Here is a 22,185-nt window from a genome sequence, read left to right on the forward strand (position 1 = left end):
CCTGTTTGCAGTGAGTCTGTGTTCCCTGCCATCATAGTTCCAATTCAACACTTTCATGACCAATTACATGGGACTCATGCCCCCACTTTTGCCTCTATAATCAGGACAGTGGATGGCTACATAAAGATCTGTTTCATATAAATATATACCTAAATGGCTTGAGTTAAGCCCAAGTTTGACACTTGTGTGCAGTAGCTGCAGCTGACCCTGGCTGAGGACTGTTGCTTCAGTAGCTGATTTAGAAGGGGCATTTAAAATAAGAGAAACAAACCAGCCAATTGCAAATTAAGGTTCATGGTGTTGTAACCCAGCAGAGACCACTTCTGATTGAGCTAGATAATCAAAGAAATAGGAGAAAACTGATGGGACAAAAGACAGAAATTTTCAAGGTAAAAGGAACTTTTGGTTTTCATCCCAAATGTTACAGGTGGCAGGGATACTGCAGGACTGGGTGGAAAAGGTGGCCCTTACCGCTTGGATGCTGGACACAATGTTTACCAGATATCCCAGGCTGAGAAAGATGCTGTTCCTGAGGAGGTGAAGAGAGCTTCTAGAGAGATGGCTGAAAAGGCTTTTAAGCAGAGGTAAATGTTAGATTTTCAAAATAACGATACAGGTTCCTGGTATTCCATTTTATTTTCAGATCAATTCACCTGTATTTACTAGATGTGTATTTAAGTTTCAGTTTTATTTTTATATTTTTATCATGAAAAGAAAAAAGGAACAGATGTTGAAGAGCAGAACTGAATAGCACACATTTTTTTTATCCTCACACACTGAAAAACGAGTTAACTTCCAATGCAGCGAGCTAATGGTATGCAAATGCATCACTGGTTTAAAAAATGCACGCTAACACAAAAATGTGTGCACACATGAATAAAAATGCACACTCAACCTAGTGTATCTTATTACATCAGTCCCAGTATGAATAGCACATATAAAACAGAATTTGTGTGCATAAAGCTGACAAAGCACACTAGATTGGCCTAAAGTGACCTTAATTGGGGAGAGTGGGTTAGTGTATGAATGACAGAGTTAGTGAATTGGGTGGGGAGTGGGTTAGAGGATGGGTGAAGGGTTGTTAAATGAGTGGAAGGGTGTGGGGTAGTTTCTTGGGTAGGGATCATGAATGGGTAAGAAGGTAGGTAGTTGGATGGGGGAGGAGTTAGTGGGTAGATAGATGAGTGGAGGGTTCTGGGCCAGAGAGTCTCTGACTCCAGGGTCCTAGGACAGAGTCCCTCTGGCTCAGATGATCCTGGGTATTTCAGTGCTTGGCCCACTTTTTTTTAAAGGTTGGATTCCTGGTTCTGAGATGGAATAAAACTAATTTCATGTTTCTGGGGTTAGTGTACAATGCTGTGCCAGATCTGTTAAGTATTTTTTCATTGCACACAAAATGGAAGTAATACATCTAGCCCTTGGTGGTCACTTTTTATTTACCATGGAGGTCATTAAGGAAAATCTGAAATGCCTTTCAATCTAGATATCTGCCAAAATAATAGATCAGTGTTTCAAAAAATTGAGGCAAGGAAATTTCCAGTTCTTTTTTCAATAAGTTCAGAGTATTCGCTACTGAAATACCATAGTGCCCTAACTATAAACATTACGTTGCAGGACTTCAGTGTTTCGTAATACTCACAAGTGCAGGATAGTTAAGGTGAATACTCAGTTATATGGAAATATTCCACTGCATTCCTGTGGTTTGGCTTCATAAGTATGTTCTTTTGAGTTATACAAGTGTCTCTGCAAGGCGACGGATATTTTTCTCCTTCTTCCACCCTTCCACGAGTCCCACTGGGATTTCAAAGAATGTGTGGTGCTATAATTTAGACTCTGAAACTGGTTGTTTTCCATAGCCTATTACAGGGAACTTACAGAGTTTATGAATAACAGCCAAAGCAAACAAGTCTCTGAAAGTGAAGGTCCAACAACATTGCTAAACATTTTAAGAGTATTCAAAACACATACAGATCACAGCATAAGCGTTTCATTGGTAGTAGTCAAAATTCTTGCCAAGGTTGGTGTGTCCTGCAGTTCATATGCGTATGCACTGCAGAAGGCTATACTACTGTTGCCCCCTCTGCTATCTTATTTCCTACAACCAGCCTAATATGTATTCTAACAAGACCGGTTGTTCTCTTATGAAAAAGAGGCACCTGGCTACATTAGTGAGCTTCGGAGCCTGTATTTGACACCATGCAAATATGGAGCTTATGTTGAAGTTTACGCTTTCAGCGCTGCTTCTGTCAGAGCAGCGCTGGAGGTTGCTGGAAGCGGGGGTAGAAGATCCCTCGCTTTCATTGCAGATCAAAAAGATATCAGAGGATACTGGAGAGGGTTGGAAGGATGGGGGGAGGGTAGGCATCACTATGATTCCTTGTGGGTGAGTGGCTGGAGGGCAGGGAGGGAGGCAGAAAACTGGGATCGGGGCTGGCATACAATGCCAGCCCCTTCCTAAGTCTATACAAAGGTTTGTGTGGGTGGGTGGCAGAGGAGAGTACGGCCACACAAAGCTGGATATACCCAATATACAGCTGAGTTATCCAGATAACTCAACCCCTCCCCGGAACGCCCTGAAAGGCCTCTTTTATATCTGTCTAAATTATAGCCGGATAAGTACGGTAGTTGTCTGGCCATAATTTAGCTGTTAAGTGGCCAAATATGCCACATTTGCCATTTGGACAGATAACTGGTGAATTATCCGTCTAAATGGCTTTTAAATATTATAGACCTCTCAGTTTTTTGAAACCCTGACATAATATAATCCTTCAAAAGGTTCCAGGTCAGCTGTGGTCTATCCTCATCACTCAGTGAGTCACTTTAAAACCAAGCAAAACAAAAAAGTGGATAGGAACGAGCAATAAAAGAAATATTACAATTACAGAAAGATAAAGCCATGTAGAAGCATATTAAAAATGCATACGTTTAATTCATTATATAATTACCATTGGATAAATAAAATAAATATATAAATGTAAAGGGCCTGTTCAGGAAATATTAAAATTGAAATCCTGACATGGCCATGTTTTTGCTACAAATGCCTGCTTCAGCTGAAAACTCGTACAGAGTATTTCAGATGTCTCACAGAATTCGTACAATGGACATTGTTTGCAAGAATATTGAAGCACTTATTGTGATTTTTCAGCAAAAGTAGGTACAAGGGAAAAATTCTTCTCGGATGCTGGTGAAGGCGGAATTCCCAAACGCAGCTTGGGTCAGTTCAGGCATGTTACTTCTTTCATCTATGGACAGTTTAATCATTTAAAGACTCAGGAACTGTGAAACAAAATGCCCATTTTAGCTATAAGTGTTTTGTTGGGATACCAAATGAAGACCCAATTTTGGGATATTCAACTGTATTTAGTAAATGAAAAATTTTAGATCATATTACTTGTCAGGGGGGTCCCTTTTTCACATTTAATTTTCTGTGCTTTTTTGTAAGTTTTTTTCAAGGATCACTTTTTTTTTTTTAATTTTTATAATTTTGGTCTTCATGTTGTCTCTTTATTATTTTGCTTTGACTAATTGGTGGCATTATTGCTTACTGCTAGAGGAGCCCTCCTCCTTGGGGACTATGAATACGGCTTCCACATCAATCTCAGCTCTGAACCGAGAAGTAGGAGTCAGGCTACAGTTTTCATGTCTTCTCAGGAATTAAAATAAAGCAGAATTAAAATGATTTAATTTTAATTGAAACTTTAAGCCACTTCAGGTCACGTTTTATCTCTTATTTATAGCGCTTGCCGAGTCACTTGGCCTTTGGCACTATGCCCCCCATCACAGTTAAGTGGAGTTGCAATGCCCTAATAAAATAGTCCTCATTTGGTCTTCATGTTTAATCTGTAAAAAAAACAAATCTTAAAAAGATATAATTTATTAATATTAATATTTGTGATACATTTGTGATACATTTGTGTTACTTTTGTAAACCATTGTGATCTTCACTTGGAACGACGGTATATAAAATAACTAATAGGATCATTAATCAAAATGCGATATGGCGTTAATGCACGTGATAATCATGTTACCGCAGAGCACAAATGCAAATTTTTTGAAGGGGCAGGATTGGAGAGGGGTTGGAGCAGGATTAATTAAAATGAGGGGCAATATTGCACCGTGTGATAGCATAACACATGCTATCGCACAATTTTAACGCCGGAAATAACTACACCTCTTTTCCTGGAGTTAAGCTGTGCGATATGCCCAAAATGGCCTTAATGCAATTTGCGTTCAAGATTGCAAATTGCATTTCAGCCATTTCTGGGCTTGGAGAGGGAGAGTAGTGGAGTGAAGTAGCGAGAGAGAGATAGAGAGCCTCTGAGAGGGCCTTCACAATATTCAACTGTTTATATCCCTATAGGAGGGCCGGCTAATAGCTCAAGGTGAGGTGTTGGTGGTAGTTTAGGGGCCAGTTTTACATGCAGAGTGAGACGTACGAACAGCACAGTACACCTCGGTGAATATTTGACATCATTTGGAGTGAGGAAAGTCTCACAAAGAGAATGTTTCTAAAATGTTCTCTCGCCCTAGCTTGATGGACTCTAGCAGCTAGGGCGAGAGAACATTGTAGAAATATCATCTTTGTGAGACTTTCCTCACTCCAAATGACGTCAAATCTTCACCGAGGTGTACTGTGCTGTTCGTACGTCTCACTCTGCATGTAAAACTGGCCCCTAAACCCTAAACTACCACCAACACCTCACCTCGAGCTATTAGCTGGCCCTCCTATAGAGATATAATAGTTTACTACTGTGAAGGCCTTATAAACAGTCTCTCTCTCTTCCCCTCCCCCCCCAAGAGAACTTTACCACACCTTGCGATACTTAGCGCAGGCATTATCCATGCGATATTCAGGTATTTTCCTGCCTGCACAATTGGTTGATAAAGAACACTTCAGTCAGGGGCAAATGAATGCAAGTCACCTTCCAGCTAAAGAAAGCCTTTGTGTGGTGTAGGATCTTGCTGAAGAAACTCAAGAGCATTCAGATGTGATTGTCAGAGGAAAGATATTAGTTTAATGTATGGACTCAGGAAGATGACCATCCAGGTGTTAGACTCACTATGGTTCATCATCAGTTACCCCAAGTCTTGTTGGAACACATCAGCTCAATTGGAGTGCACTAGGGCTCTGCTAGATGCAACTCAAGCCATGGCCTCATAAACAGAATAAAAGTCATTGTGGTTGTAGTGAAATATAGAACATGATGGCAGATGAACAATCATACATCCATGTAGTCTGCCCATCCACATTTCTTGCTCAGCTTTATAGTCTCTTCATATCCCTCAGTGATCCTCTGTACTTGTCCCATGTTTTCTTCAATTCTGATATGTCATCGTATCCACTTCCTCCACAGGGAGGCTGTTCCATGCATCTACCATCCTTTCTGTAAAGAAATAATTTCTTTGATTACTTCTGATTCCACCACTTTTCACCCTCATCCCATGAACCCTCGTTCCAGAGCCTGTTTCTGTTGAAAGAGGCTCACCTCCTGTGCATTTATTCCGTGGACGTATTTAAATGTTTCTGTCATCTTTCCTCCAAGGTGTACATATTTAGATGTTTAAATCTGTCCCCATATACTTTATAATGAAGGCCATTTTAGTAGCTGACCTCTGGACTGACTCTATTTGGTTTATATCCTTTTGAAGATGTAGACTCCAGATTTGTACACAGAACTCCAAATGAGATGTCACTAGAAACTTACATAGAGGCATCATCACCTCCTTTTTTCTGCCGCTATTCCTCTCCCTATGCACCCAAGCATCCTTCTGGCTTTTGCTGGCACATTGTCTACCTATCTGGCCATCTTAAGATCATCAGATACGATCACCACCAGATCTCACTCCCTATACTGTACCACACACTTGGGTTTTTGCAACCCAAATTCATAATCCTGCATATTTTAGCAGCACATTTTAAACTCTAGACTGTTTTTCAAGCTTCACTAGATCCCACTTCATGTTTCCACACTTTTCAGGGTGTCTACCCTTTTGCAGAGTTTGGCATCATCTGCAAAAAGGCAAACTTTTACCTTCTTAACAAAAGGGTTTGTTGCCTTTACAATATCTCCTTTCAGTTTTGCCTGCCACCCTTCCACTTCCCTTTGCTTGTCTCATCCAGTTAATGACTTTTTGAGGTACTCTTTCATCTTAATAAAATTGGTTTTCCTGAAGTCCAAAACCCTCTCCTTTGAATGAACCATCACTACCTTTGTTCTAATACTGAACCACACTATCTGGTGGTAGCTGGAGCCCAGGTTATCCCCAACTATGACATCAGAAATACTCTCACCATATGTAAATATCAGATCCAGTATCGTCCCCCTCTCATATTGGGTTTTTTTTTTCTAGTTGCTATTCCGCCTTCACCAGCATCCGAGAAGAATTTTTCCTTCATACAATCCAGAATCTCCCTGCTTCTAGAATACACCAGAGCAGAGATGTCTCAATCAGCATCCAGCAGATTGAAATCACCTAGCAATAGTACCTCCCATTTCATAGCAATTTATCCACCTTCAGTAAGGGGATAAAAACACATCTTTTTCAAGAAGTATATGATATTAATGGCAACAAATTCCAGATTTTAATTGTGCGTTGAGTAAAAAAAGAACTTTCTCCGATTAGTTTTAAATGTGCCACATGCTAACTTCATGGAGTGCCCCCTAGTCTTTCTATTATCCGAAAGAGTAAATAACCAATTCACATCTACCTGTTCTAGATATCTCATGATTTTAAACACCTCTATCATATCCCCCCTCAGCCGTCTCTTCTCCAAGCTGAAAAGTCCTAACTTCTTTAGTCTTTCCTCATAGGGGAGCTGTTCCATTCCCCTTATCATTTTGGTCACCCTTCTCTGTACCTTCTCCATCACAATTATATCTTTTTTGAGATGCGGCGACCAGAATTGTACACAGTACAGTGAGTGCTTCAGAGGACTATTAATGTTTTCAAAAGAAATTGAAGGGATTTTTATTTCAGCTTGCTTTTGGGTAGATTTTACATTATTATAAGCTGGTTTAGCAAATATGTTTTGTCTGTATTAAATTTATCAATGTTTAATTTGTGCTCTGCCTAGATTGCTTGTACCCTGTGATAGGTGGAATATAAACATTTTAAATAATAAATTAGTGTACATAGCTTTTCAGATGTTGTCCTTTTTCCCATTTCACTCTTAAGTATTTAAAGATTTAATTACCTGACTGCTTTTATTTACCTTAGGGCTCTGTCCACCCATCCCTGACGATCCTAGTTTAAAGCCCTCCTTGGTGGGTTTACCAGTCTGTTCTGGAACCTGCTGCACCCCTTCTTTGATGGGTGGACTCCATTACTGTTCAGCAATCCCTGAAACATTATCCTATGGTCCAGGGGGAGCCAAAAAGCTCTCATCAAAACCATCTATGCAGCCATTCATTCATCTCCAGAATGTGACCTTCCCTGTCTAGGCCTTTATCTTTGACAGGGAGGACTGACAAAAATAAAATCTATTCACCTATCTGTTCTTCCTTCTCTTCCAAGTCCATGGAGTCACTTTTGATACATTCTCGGGTGAATTTTAATCCACCCGCACGTGTAAAATTCGGGGGTTACATGGGTGGCTGGGCCTTGTGCGCACCACGCACATTTTAGAAGGGGCCCGACCGCACATGTAACCCTCGTTACTCGCACAAGAGCTGGGCCAAAGAAAAGGGGCGGTCCGGGGGGAGGGGTGAGGCTTGAGGCGCTGGTACAGCAGCCATTTGCCAGTGTTGGGGAAGCGCGCGCTGGTAGGGTGCCAGCGTGCACAACTTGCTATTGCTCCTTTGGAGGCACAACAGGTAAAATAAAAAAAAAACAGGGGTGGAGTTGACTGGGAGGGAACTGGGGAAGGCCGCGATGCATCGCCTCACGAAATTTACAAAAATATACACCCCCCCCCCTTTTGTGTGCACCTGCGCGCGCGTATTGCAAAATCCAGCACGCATGTGCCTGTGGCACACCGATTTTATAACATGCACGCACATGTACTAAAATCTACCCCTCTGTGTGGCACCTATCTGTATCATTTGTGTTAATATGGGTGAGCAGCATCAGATAGTTGTCAGCTTGATGATTCTTGGCAAGCACTCCGTAATGTGTAGGATCTCAGCAGATAGCACACTTTCCAGGACAACAGGTCGGCTTGGCAGATGAATGCCTTTTTGCTCCTCAGAAGTGAATCACCATCCACTACTACCTTCTTCTTTTTAGGCCCAGTGGTTCTGGAGCTTGCAGCTTTGGGATTTACAAATTTCAGTTATTCCTCTTCCTGTGATAATTTCTTCTCTTTCACATCCAGGGCTTGCATACTGCTTCTTCAGCTCGAGGAGAATTGGAGTTGGGGGGAAGGGTCTAGTGGCTGTAGTAATCCGGGTCCAGCTGTTACCTTGTGGTCGAATTTCACTTTTCCCTTTTCTTGAGTTTTCCATCTTTGATGCTTCAATAAACATTTCACTGATGTAGTCATTATCTCGGATGCTTCTCAGCCTTGCCACCATCTCTCATACTTCTGCCATCTGTTTTGTGAGGGAATCAACCTGTAGATCTGCTCTGGATCTGCTCCTCACTGGATCTGCTTTGGATCTGCTCCTCACTGTGGTTTAGGGCAGTGGTTCTCAACCTTTTTTCCATCATGATACACCTGACAGATGATGCTCACGTGCGTGACACATTGCACACTTCATGTAACAGCTATACTAAAAAAACAAATTCCTAGATGTTATTTTATTGTTGAAAATGATGCAGGAGAAAGATAAAATATTCTTTAATTTCAGTAACTGTTTATAAAATATTATTAAATGTTATTTTTTTCACAGAAATGTAATCTTTGCTTACTGTATTAGTGAGAAATCTATGACTGATATGCATATGCAGCACACAGTTTTTTGTTACAGACAAACTCTCATGCATTTCACTGTCAACCTCAGGAAGTTCTGACCTCTTCTGGAGTTTATACAGAGCAGAGTTAGGAAATTTCCCCTTTCAACTGACCATATAAAAAATATATTCAAATTCTGGTATCCCCTCAGTAATAGTTCAAAATCCCTTCTCTGCCAGCCACTTCGTGCAATAACATGAAAACCTGAGAAAAAGATATTTAGAAATTATATAGGATACCATAAGAGTACTAATGCCCAGGACCTGAACAGAAACAACCTTACCTATGAAAAAGCAAGACTGTAAATATAGAACACAGAACACTTACTATTGGACAAACAAAGCAAGCCAGACTGCTCTAGATTCCTACACAGAATCTACATCCTAGTTAGCAGAATTCTCACCTCTGTCAAACATGCAGAATGCAAACTGACTCTAGTATAGAATAAAAGACCATAAATTATAAAAAAAAAAAAACTGAAACTCCAAGAAGCCTGGGGGGAGTGGAGAGGGAGGATGGTGAGAAGGCAAGGGCAGGATACAGCATGCCTACAACATTTCTGGCTTGGATTGGTGGTGACAGTGATTGCCAGGGTTGAGGGAAAAGCAGTAATAGGGGAGTGGTGATGAGGAATTTTAAGTTCCAGCTCCTTATCTGCACTCTCCTCAAGCAGCAAGCACATGTGGCTGTGAAAGCATAGGCTTGCTATGTCAAATTTTTAGTGATACACCTTCCACTCCTTGGTGACACACCAGTGTGTCCTGACACACTGGTTGAGAACCACTGGATTAGGTTATCCATCTGGACAGCAGCAGATGCAGTAACAGTGGAAACAGCTCTACCACACTCTCAGACAGAAAGAAATATAATTCAAAATATATCAAGTAAGCAAAATCACTAAGCAAAAAGGAAGCAATATTTTAGTGAAACAAGTTAAGACACACCCCACTCTCAGCAGCTCTTGCTTTAACAGCAACTCCCATAGGACTGAGGTTTGTTCTGTCCTTACCTTCCTATTTATTCTAACAGTCCCTCAAAACAAGTCTTTTGATGATTCACACTGTACAGCAAACAAATAAACCCTTATACAACTACAAATAAACATGGAAATAGTTCTATTATAGCCCCAAACAGAAAGAAATATAGTTCAAAGCACAATCAGTTCAGCAAAACCCCCTAATCAGAAAGAAATATAATTCAAAGCACAATCTCTCCTCAGTAAGTAATATTTTAGTTAAGCAAGTAAGATCCCACTCTCAGCAGCCCTTGCTTCATCAGCATCTACCTCAGGGAAGAGAGAATGCATAGTCAGCAGGCATTAAAATGCTGGACCTAATTGTCTCCACAGTGCTTGTGGCCTTTTGGCACATGTCCATATGAAGCATACTTGAAGCACTGGGAAGTCTCAGTGGAATCAAGCCACACAGAATCATCAGGATGGTGTCTCTGCTGCAAAAGAGCTCCAGTACTCTCAGTTTTGGTGGTTCCCCCATTCCAATCTGACAAAGGAATTACCCTTCCAAATATTTCCTCACCAAATTGTCCAGGCTGGGATGGGAATCCCACTTGGAGGGATTTCACACCCTGATCCCTCCAGGAAAAATCTCTTTACAAAAATCTCCTGGAGTTAAGAGCAGTACTGAATGCTCTTAAAAGTGCAGCCAACAAAATTGTCCTAGTTCAGACAAACAATCAGGTAGTTATGTTCTGTCTGAACAAACAGAGATATAGACTCTTCATTTCCTGTGTGGAGAAGCAGTCAAGGTGTGGAACTGGGTCATCTCTTATGGAGTAGCCTATAAGGCCACATGCTTGTCAGGGAAGGACAGCATCTTGGTAGACAAGCTAACTCATCATCTGGATCCCACAAATGATCACTGGATCAGGATCTAGCAAACATAATCTTATTCCAGTGAGGTATTCCCAGGATTTATCTGTTTGTGACAATCCCGAACAGAAAAGTACCAGTCTTCTATTACAAGAGGAGATCAGAAAACAAGGAAGTTGCACATGTCTTCCCTATCCTTGGGGAACATGTCTTCTGTATTTGTATCCTTCAAAATCCCTAGTATAAAACTCAGAAAGGGGGCTGGCCAGCAGTTAGTGGTAGCACTACACACTGGCATGCAAATGGTCCCTAGTTTGATTCCTGGATCAGGTTGGCTGAGGATGCTATAAATGCAGCATTCATAGTTCCTGGGGAGCGAGAGTGTTGTCATCAATAAGGGAAATGCCTGGTTACCAGGTGTAGAGTTCATCATAAGGGTTCCAGAGGGAGCTATGGTACAAGGCTCCCATCATCAGAACTATTGCTCCCTGGTGTTTGGAAATGTATACTCATGGCTCCAAGATCCCAATACTAGTTCTGAATAAGTGGAAGGAAAAGGAGAAAGGAACTACTGAGCCAAAAAAACTCTTGGAAAGGACTATGGAACTATGATACTCAAACTTCTTTTGGCTGAAACAGATTTGGTTTCTAGTTATGCAGGCATGATCTGTCAGAAGACTAATCAGGTTGGGGTTTTCCCCAACTTTAATCATGCACAATCAAGAATAATTGTTCCACCCTGACATACATTCCTATAGCCCTCATGCCTGGATATTGAGAGGAATGTAATTCAGTCCCTCAGTTTCTTTGGTGAGGTGTCTCAGGGCTTCTGGCTTCTAAAAAGAAATCCACTAAGAAGTTGTATGATTTCAAATGGAGGAAGTTTGCTACCTCTGGTGAGGGCAGAGCCCTAGATTCCTTCTTCTGTCTGCCACAAAAACTTCTTGAATACCTTATAGTCTCAAAACCAACCTCTGTTAGGTTAAGTACACCTCAGAGCAATTAATGCTTATCATTAACATATAGAAGGTAGGGTTGCCAACTCTCTCCAGATCAACTGAATAGGTTGATCCAGTCCTGGTTTTGCCCCATTGTATGCATCGAGTTGTAGTTCTATCTATGGGAAATCAATGAGCCAATCAGAACTATAACTTCATGCTTGCAAGAGGGCAAAACCAGGTCTTGGATTAGCCTGTTCAATCAACCAGGGGTGAGCTGGCAACCCTAGCAGAAGGAAACCCTATTTTTGTTCAGTCATAAATTTGTCAGATTTATACAGGGCTTGCTTCCATTAAGTCTACCATCAAGCCTCCCACTGTGTAATGGGACATCATTGTGTTTCTAACTTAGTTGATGAAAGTTTCTTTTGGAACCCTGAACTCTTGTGAACTCAAGAATCTGACCTAAAAGGTTGCATTTTGGTGGCAATCACAGTGAGCTCCAGACTCTAGTGACATATCTACATTAAGCTAGATATCATCATAATAGAGTAGTGCTCCCTATGCATTCCAAATTCCTGCCTATGTTGGTATCAGACTTCCAATCACTCATTTTACCAATATTTTACATTTCTATAAGGGTGAAGCAGCTCTCCATACGTTGGATTATAAGAGAGCTACCATCTTCTGCATAGAGTGGACTTAGGTCCAAACAAAGTCTACCTAAGACTTTTGTTTATTTTGATCTCAATTGCATGATAAAATGCATGATTTTCAATTGGTTAATACCCTGCATCTCCTTTTATTACATGTTAATAGGACTGACCTCAGAGGGATATGCCAAGGCCCGCCATGTTAGGACCATGGTGACTTTGATTGCCAGTCTACGTTCAACACCCTTGAAGTTTGCAAGGTTGCAACATGGCGTTCAATGTATACATTCAGATCACATTATTATCTGAACTCGGCCTCTGTTTTAAATAGTAGCTTTGGAATGTCTGTCTTCCATGGCCTTTACGAGAGGTGAAGCCAAACTGTTTCCCTGCTAAGGCTGATTTTATGGTTTCCGGTTGTCTTCCGTGACAAACTACAAAAGGAATTTTTTCCAATTACATTATTATTACCCATGAGTAGTTCTTATTTTGCTTTTTTTTTGTTGTAGAAAACCCTTTGATAAGGAGTCTAGTTTGCATGGTATGATAATTCTATTTGTTTCAGAAACAGCAAAGTTACTTACCTGTAAATGGTGTTTTCTGAAGACATCAATTCACCAGTCTTTCCTTGCCTTGGGAAATGTTCTTACCCTTATGTATTTAAGATAAATTATGTTGTGTAATATTTCAAAAGTACATAGGGCAAGCAGAAATGGCAGATATTAAATTGAAAGTTTTACCTTTAAATTGTTAATTTTTACATAGAAACAGAAGAACTTCAAACGCATCTCCTGAAAAATGAAACTTTAATTTGTAAAAGATGGGCAGTATTGGTCAACATGAAGACCTTTATAGCACCAGGTTAGATTTTAAGAACCATGCAGCGTCCAGATCAGGGCCGGTGGAACCACTAGGCGAGCTTGGCCTGTGCCTAGGGCGCCGAGACTTAGGGGGCGCCGTGGCAGGCAGCAGAATTTTGAAAGGGCAAAAAGTGCCCTTTCAAAATTCTGCCAGACTTCGACTCGCCTAGATGGAGACCAAGCGTCGAGACTTAGGGGGCGCCGCGGCAGGCAACCAGCTCCCGACTCGCCCTGCCTCCCCGCCAGTGCCACCCTCCCGACACCCCCCTAGTGGTCCAGCGGAGGTCCCGGGAGCGATCTGCCGCTCCCAAGGCCTTGGCTGCCACTAAGCAAAATGGCCTTCAGCCCCTACCATGTGACAGGGGCTACCGGTGCCATTGGTTGACTAAAAGTGAAAAATGCTGCAAGTCTGAAAGCAAGGTGCTTCTGTGAGAGTGTAATATGTATGTGAGACAAGGAAGGTGCTTCGTGTATGTGGGACAGGGAGGGTGCTTCTGTATGTGTGTGGTGTATATGTGAGTCAGGAAGGGTGCTTCTGTGCGTCAATGTGAATGTGCGAGAGAGATGGAGCATGTTTTTGGCTGGCTTGTGGCTGTGAGAAAGGGCATGTGCGTGATTGAGCCTGTTTGTAGTGAGATAGAACATGTGTGTAATTGAAAGCCTGTGTGTAAGTAAGAGAGAGCGAGAGCATGTGTGATTGAGAGAGACTGACCCGAGAGGTGACATGTGTATGTGTGAGAGGCTGATCAGGGAGATGATTGTGTGTGTGTGTGTGTGTGTGTGTACGCACGCTTCTGGTATGGTCTGCAAGGGAAAGGAGTAGGAGAACTGCTGGAGAGGGTACGTAAAGTTGGCTTTTTAAGTTCATTTTTCTTGATTGACTATCATTTTAATTATTGGGTAGTATGTGATGTGTCTGAAATATTTTATTGGTGTTTGGTAAAGCTTTCAAAATTTGCATGACTAATTATTGGATATTCTATTCATCAGCTGTTTTGAAATTATTTTATTTGTATGATTTTATAATTATGATTAATGATTTATATATTTTTATTTTATTGATTTGTTTCACGAGGAATGGTGAAATGTTTGTTTTACATTGTTAAACTGTATAGAGTCTGGCGTGATGCGCTTTACAGTTCAGTTTTTGTCTGCACATTTCTATTTATACTTTATGTGGCTTTATTCTGTATTTGGTGAGGGTTTCTGTTCTGCATGCAAAGACTGAGATGAAGCATTCTTTTAGCATGTGGTTTCTCTGTAGGGGTCTGTAGTAGCTTAGCCTGTTCTGTTTTCCTGATAGGAGGTGTATTGGTATTTTAGATTCTGGTGTAATATTTTTTATATTCTTTTTCATAGGTAGGGTTGTTATTCTTTGAGTGTTGGCAGATAGTATTGTGTTGATAGGGGAGGACCATGCCGAAATATATAATAAAAGGTATGATGCCATATGAATTCCAAGATGCAAAGTTTTCTTGTTGGCATCACAACAGTGCATGAAATTATCACAGCAACTTGTATATTAATTTGACCTCAGAATGTCATTTTTCATGTAAAATATGTTATAAATGCATAATTTAAAATTGTGTATGAGGAGGGGGTGCCAGACTGTAAGGTTTGCCTAGGGTGCCTAATACCCTTGCACCGGCCCTGGTCCAGATAGATTTTATAGTCTATGGGAAGAAAGGTGAGGAAATGAGAGGAACTAAAGCATCCATTATTTTTCTCAAACTATTTAATTTAAGCAATATTTAATTTAACAAAAAGTACAAACCATACCAGTTGGTTAAGAAGAATAACTATGTTGTGGAGAAGATGAGAAATAATAGCAAAAGCAAAATATACATTTCTTGGAAGGTTTCTTATATGCATCTTCTCTGTTAAGAGATCATTGCTTCAAAATGTTGACTTTCTTCTGAGATTTTTCATTTGGGTCTGTAGATAGAGATCAAAATGGTTAACTTCAAAGCAGACAAGCATTCACATGGATAGAACTTCAGAGCACCAATCATTACCTTTATTTTAAGTAATAATTACACCCTCACACTACCCATAGTATGTCAAGGCAACATAAAATAAATCCAGCAAAATGTACTTCAATATTGCCTTTATGTGCCTTCAATATTGCCTTTTTAATCAGCACAGAAACTAAAAAAGCTTTGTTCATGAAATACTGCCCCAACTGTAAAAATATGCAACCCATTCAGAAATCCAGAGCATCCAAAACAAAGAATCATCAGTGCTAACTGCTTAACCTGGATTGGTTTCACATGTTATCTCTCCTGCCCCTTTGGGATTACCTAACTTTTGAAAATCTGCCAGAGCATCTGCACTCCTAAACTACCCCATTCTTTCCTTTTACTTGGAGTTAAAATTAAATTTATGACACATAGGGGTAGATTTTATAAATTTACGTGCGTGCGTACTTTTGTTCGTGCACCAGGCGCGAACAAAAGTACGCTGGATTTTATAAGATACGCGCGTAGCCGCGCGTATCTTATAAAATCCGGGGTCGGCGCGCACAAGGGGATGCACATTAGCGCAACCTGTGCGCGCCGAGCCCGGCACGCACTGCCTGTTCCCTCCGAGGCCGCTCCGAAATCGGAGCGGCCTCGGAGGGAACTTTCCTTCCGCCTCCCCTCCCTTCCCCTACCTAACCCACCCCCCCGGCCCTATCTAAACCCCCCCCAACCTTTGTTGGCAGATTTACGCCTGCCAAAAGCAGGCGTAAATCTGCGCGCACTGGGGGGCTGGTCCGGAGGCCTCGACCATGCACCCGGGCCGGCATCACACCTCGACACGCCTCCCACCCCGCCCCGAAATTCGTGCCGCCCACCCGACACGCCCCCTTTGCAAAGCCCCGGGACTTGCGCGCACCACCGAGCCTATGCAAAATAGGCTTGGCACGCGCAGGGGGGAGTTTGGGGTAGGTTTTCGGGGGGTACGCGCGTATCCCTTTGAAAATCTACCCCATACTATTGAAAAGCAATGGTTTCAGATACTAAAACCAAACAATGATGTCATCAATATGAGACATTTTGTTCTTTTTCAAGATACTGATATATCACAGTGTAATGTTATTTTGGTAACTATAGTAGGAATTTAGATTTTAGATGTAACATAGCCAAAAGTGAATTTTGAGAAAAAATCATGCAAGTTCTCCTTCAGTCATTCCATTCAGTGCTGCTTCTTGAATAGCCTTTGTCTTCAAAATTGGACACAACATTCTTCTCCATAACACTTTTTTGTCCTTGCATTTGCTTCAGGTTAAAAGAAATCCAAATGAGTGAATATGATGCAAATACTTATGAAAGATTCTCTGGTGCAGTTCGACGGCAGGTGCAGTCATTGCGAGTCATCCTGGATAGTCTGCAGGTAATTCTTTATTTACTAATGGGTCTTTGAGATTTGACTTGGCCTCCTTACAGACTTTTAGTTAAATACCACTTTAAACAATTTTAAACCAGCACCATGTGATGCAAAAAAACCCAAAATTTTTTAAGGACATAGAGAAGGCATCTATTGAATTTACTGTATATTTCCCCATTACTCCTTGGGGCAGATTTTAAAGAGTTACGCACGTAACCCCCGAAAACCCGCTCCTGCACGCGCCAAGCCTATTTTGCATAGGCCTGGCGACGCGCGCAAGCCCCAGGATGCGTGTAAGTCCTGGGGCTTGAAAAAATTGGCAGGGCAGGGGCGGGCAGTCTGGGGGCAGTGTGTGGGCGTGGCCAGAGGCCTCTCCACTGCTGCTGGGCTTGGGGATTGCGCGCCGGCAATTGGCCGGCGCGTGCAACCTATGCCTGCCCATAGGCAGGCGTAAATAAAAAAATAAAGGTGGGGGGGATTTAGGTAGGGCTGGAGGGCGGGTTAGATAGGGGAAGGGGGGGGGGGCAGAAGGAAAGTTCCCTCCAAGGCTGCTCCGATTTCGGAGAGGCCTCGGAGGGAATGGGGAAAGCGGAACCTCGGAGGGAACTAGGGCTAGGCGTGCACAAGTGTGCACCCCCTTGCGCGCGCCGACCCCGAATTTTATAACATGTACGCAGCTGCGCACGCATGTTATAAAATCGGGCGTAAATTTGTGTGCGCCGGGTTGCGCGCACAAATCTACACCCATACGTAGGTACGAATATTTGGCCCTTAATTTCAAAACATCATTGTGCTTAGCACAGGTTAGCATACATAGAGGCCAATGTAGAAAAGTATATTAAAATTGGCCACTAACACCCATTAATTAACTCACATTAGCCCATACTAATGACATGTAAATGAGTTTTACATAAATTTACTGGCAATAAAGTTAGTGTGGTCAGTTTTGCAACAACTTTACTTTTGTCTCTCTGAGATATAGTTAAATTTTTTGCATTAAAGGGTCTGTGTTCAATTTTACACATTTTAGCACATTATTGTTCTATACAGTAGTAAATAATGAGCTGTTTTGCATCTCATTAGCATATAATTTATTTAAGGTGCTTATATTCCTCCTAATTACTACAGCTCTAGGCCAATTACAAATTAAAACATACATAATTATAACATTAAAGCATAAGACAAAATTAAGACATTAAAATAAATAAAAATAATGAAATCAAGACATTAAAACAAGGTTAATGCAACAATATGTAAAACAAAATGACAGTGAGTTTTGCCTTTAAACTCACAAGCTAATTAACTAGCATTAAAAGTGCTGTTAACACATGTAAACTAGAGATTCTTTGCAATAACAGCACTTTTAATGCGCATTAACGCTTGCCTGTATATTTTATTAAATGTTTTAATTTTTGTGCAAGATATTTTCAAACAGATTTGTAGGGAGGGTAATTTTCAAAGTCATTTCCACAGATAAAACAATATTTTAGTCACAAAAATGGTCTTTTTGAAAATTGGCCAACTGTATGCGAGTAAAAGTACGCTCATAGTGCCAGGAAGTACGTGTTTTTACCCATGGTAGGTATTCCAACTCTGCTATGCATTTCCTATATGCAACTTGAACAGATAGCTTAACTTGGTCTTTACTCACAGATCGAGGGGGCTGCGTCTTCAATGCCAAACTTTATTAACAAACAAAACAAATAAACAAAGTCTTACTGTGCATAAACAGGAGATAACAGCAACCATCACTGTCTGGGCCACTGTAATAAAGACAGATAAAATAAGGATTATTCTGCAGAGCTGGATCAGATAGTTGCTGATGCACACAGGGCAGACAGTACAGAGCTGACCAGAGATGAAGGAAAAACCTCCAAGATCCTGTGCTTCCCAGTTAGAGGTTAACCCTTCAGAGCCAGCTGCACAAATTCAGTACAAACAGTGGGGCCGATGCAATATTAAACGCAGAAAGCAGGCGCTGACTTTAGCGCTCGCTTTCTTAATGCGTGCATGGCGCCCGCAAGGGGGCGCCACGTTATAAACAAATTAGGGGGTCGCGCTAGCAAGGAGGCACTAGGGTCACTTGCGCAACCTTAGCGCCTCCTTGCTAACACGACCCCGCTGCGACTGCCAGTTACGAAATCCGACGCCGGTAAACTTTTCATTACTGACAGATGGCCAGTTATGAAAACCGATGCCGAGTTTACTGGCATCGGTCTTCATAACTCGGCGGTCTGCCGAGGTTTTTTGTTTTTGTTTTGTTTTACTTAAGCAAAAGAGCGCACCTTATTGCATCGGCCACAGTGAGCATGCAGGCTTGACCACCAGTTGACAATGTAACAGTCAGCAAGAAACTTCAGAATAAAAGCATGATCACAGCATTAGCAAACAGAAAGAGAGGCTGTTGTGAAAGCAGGACAACAGTGAACAAACGGCCAAGAACCTGTGGAGACAGGACAGTAGGCAGAGGCTATCTTGGAGGCACACTCATACATTTGGATTTTCAAAAGTATGAGCAGTATTTTTAGTCATAAAAATTAACTGCACAAAATCGCAGATGTAAATGTGTGCGGATAATATTCCTTAAGTAATTTTCAAAGTGACAGCACACGTATATGTTCACTTTCAAAATTAGTGCAAAGTCCATGGGTAGCAAGCACCCACAAATTTTGTAGATTATGTTCCCAGTCTGAAAATTACCCTCATATTGTATTTATATGTTTTTAAATACCAAATAATGTCAGTGTCTAAATGGTAGATTCAATCCCGTCTCACCGTTGTTTAGCAGGTTATCTGTATGTTTATCATCACTGTATCAGATTTCTTTTTCCTTATTCCAATTTAGATTAGATTTTTTTATAATGTCAAGTGGAGATATTTCCCAGGAGAATCTGAGCTCTGGCAAATTCAGTTGCCTTTTAAATCTAGGCCTTACTTCAGGGTGGCTATAATTTTTCTTGCAGTAATACATGCTTCAGGGTAGTCATCTTTCTTCTTACCGCACTATCTTCTCTTCTGCTTTAGACACTCCTGCCCCCTCCCCTTACTCATCCTTTAAGGCACACAAAACCCCAGCCTTGATTCACCCCTAGAATTCACTTCTTAGGTTCCTGTGCCTGCTCTGCAGAACATCCCTGGCTAAAGTCCTATACCCATGCCTCTTCATACATTTCAAATTCATGCTAACCTTTCACTCTGCTTTTTGTACTTGCCAAGCAAGACAACTATGTTTTCTTAGCTTTCAGATATGTGGATCTAAAACCAGTGGGTTATGTACCTCTACCAGCAGATGGAGACAGAACAAATCTGACATCATGGTATACATACCCCTGCACTGACATCAGCCTGCCAGTATTCTCCGTCTCCAGCAGATGGTGGACATGCATCTCCCTACTGGAGATCGCGTTGAAGTTTAATAGAAGAAGAAATAAGGATAGAAATTTATTGTCCCCGCTCTCCTGTGGTGATACCTTATGGTTCCTCCCTCAGTCAAGATATCCTGAGGTAATTTCAGTGGATTCTCCCACAGATGAGTGCTTTGATCCGGAAGCTGGTTTTTCCGACATGGACTTAACTGTTAAAAAAACCAGCTGAAAAGCAAGCGGTTGCAGGAAGCTGAGCATGGCAGTGAAGGTACATGCCCTCTCCCCCTGCAGCTGGAGACCGACTCCATTCTTGGCTGAGACAGACTGAGCTCAGGTAAAGAGTTTAGAAAAAAGGAGGTAAAGGGGATTCCTCTCCCCTCTGGTCTCCGTGCTTGGCGTGCCAGTCCGACGTCCGTTCCCACCTCCGGGGGAGTTGGGGAACTCGGGCAGCCTGGTGGGTTGAGCAGTCTTTTTGACTAGGCCCCACTTTCAGGCTCAGAATTTTGCCGTGTGGTAGGCTGCAGCAGCATTTGCGTGCTTCTCCTTGGCGCATATGTCTGCCCTCTTCAAATGTCAGTTCGCGCTAAACGCCAGGCTGGACACCCGGCTGTGTGTCTGATAGGGCGCCTAGGTGGACATTCAGTTGAGCACATATGGATGCACATTTGTGTACATAGGCACCTTCTGGAGCACTGGATAGTGTCTTAATTCTACTCACCCAATGAAGAACATTTAAAAATATCTAAATTAAATTTCAGACATCTGATCTTAATAATAGTTCAAAAAATTTTTATTTTTTATTTTATATTGCACATCTTATATAAATCTATTAAAACTATCCAATCCACACACACACTCATCCATACACCACACCCCTATCATAAAAGTACAAACCCTTCCCTGTGACCATATGTCTTCACATTACATTTTCATAATCCATATGTTCATCAGAATTGTTAAATGTCCCAACAGACCACTTTTCATGGAACCAATCTCTTCTTCATTTGAAATACTCAGTTCTGTTTCAACAATACATAAACAGTCCCGCTTCTAAAGCTGAATGAATCCTTTTTGTATAAATTCCGGCTGAGATTACCAGAAATGTAAAACCTTCTCGTTTCTCCGACTGCCCGTACTAGTAACAGAAAAATCCTCACCTTCCCTGATAGCTGTCATCCTATCTCCCTCTTCTCTTTTGCTTCTAAACTACTTGAATGTGCTGTTCACCTCGGCTGCCTTGACTTTCTTTCATCTCAAGCCATTCTCAATCTACTCCAGTCCCGTTTTCGCCCTCTATATTCCACAGAAACAGCCCTTGCCAGTCTCCAATGACTTGTTTATGGCTATCATACTTGATCCTAGCGGCTGCTGTTGACACTGTTGATCACCACTTAGTCCTTGGTACTCTGTCCTCACATGGATTTCAAGACTCCATCCTGTCCTTGGTTCTCTTCTTACCTCTCCCTTTGTACTTTTAGTAAGTTCTCTGGTGGATCCTCTTCTACCAGCATCCCACTATCAATTGATGCGCCTTAGGGCTCTGCCCTGGGCCCTCTTCTCTTCTCTCTGTATTCTAATTCCTTTGGCTTTCAATACTATCTTTACGCTGAGGATTCCCAGATTTACCTGCCTACACCAGAAATTCCATTAGGAATCCAATCCCAAATCTCAGCCTTCTTGACTTTCATTGATGCCTGGGTGTCCCATCATCAATTTAAACTCAACGTGGCAAATGCATACTTCATTATCTTTCCCCCAAAACCCACTTCCCCTCTTCCCTCTTTCTCTATTTCTGTGGATAACAATGGCATTCTTCCAGTGTGCTCAGCCCGTAACCTTGGGGAACATCTTTGACTGCATTTTCTCCTGCTAAATATGTTATTTCTTTCTCTGTAGCATCACCAAAATCCATCCCTTCCTTTCTGAACACACTACCAGAATCCTTAACTCTTTCATTACCTCCCTCTTAGTCTACTGCAACCTGCTTCTTACAAGTCTCCCAGCAAACCATCACTCTCTACTATGGCCCTGCCGAACGACGGTATAGAAAAGATTTAAAATAAATAAAATAAATAAATATAATTTATCCAAAATTCAGCTGTGCAAGTTATCTTTTGCCAAAGTTGCTATATCCATATAACCCCTCTTCTTAAATCACTACATTGGCTCCCTATCCATTTTCACATACAGTTCACGCTTCTCTTACTCACATACATGAACCTTCACTCTGCAGCTCCTCACTAACCTCCCCTATCTTATCTCTCCCTACACCCTTCCTC

The 22,185-nt window shown here is 41.6% G+C and overlaps 1 protein-coding gene across 1 annotated transcript in view; it reads left to right on the forward strand.

Moving 5' to 3' along the window:
• Window positions 1-22,185, forward strand: part of VWA8 (von Willebrand factor A domain containing 8) — a 745,717-nt gene that overhangs the window by 615,939 nt on the left and 107,593 nt on the right. Inside the window, 2 exon segments of the mRNA XM_029602953.1 lie at window positions 428-584; window positions 16,439-16,547. Coding sequence (XP_029458813.1) covers window positions 428-584; window positions 16,439-16,547 — 266 coding nt within the window.

The sequence above is a fragment of the Rhinatrema bivittatum genome, chromosome 5, assembly GCF_901001135.1.
Source record: "Rhinatrema bivittatum chromosome 5, aRhiBiv1.1, whole genome shotgun sequence".
Lineage (NCBI taxonomy): Eukaryota > Metazoa > Chordata > Amphibia > Gymnophiona > Rhinatrematidae > Rhinatrema > Rhinatrema bivittatum.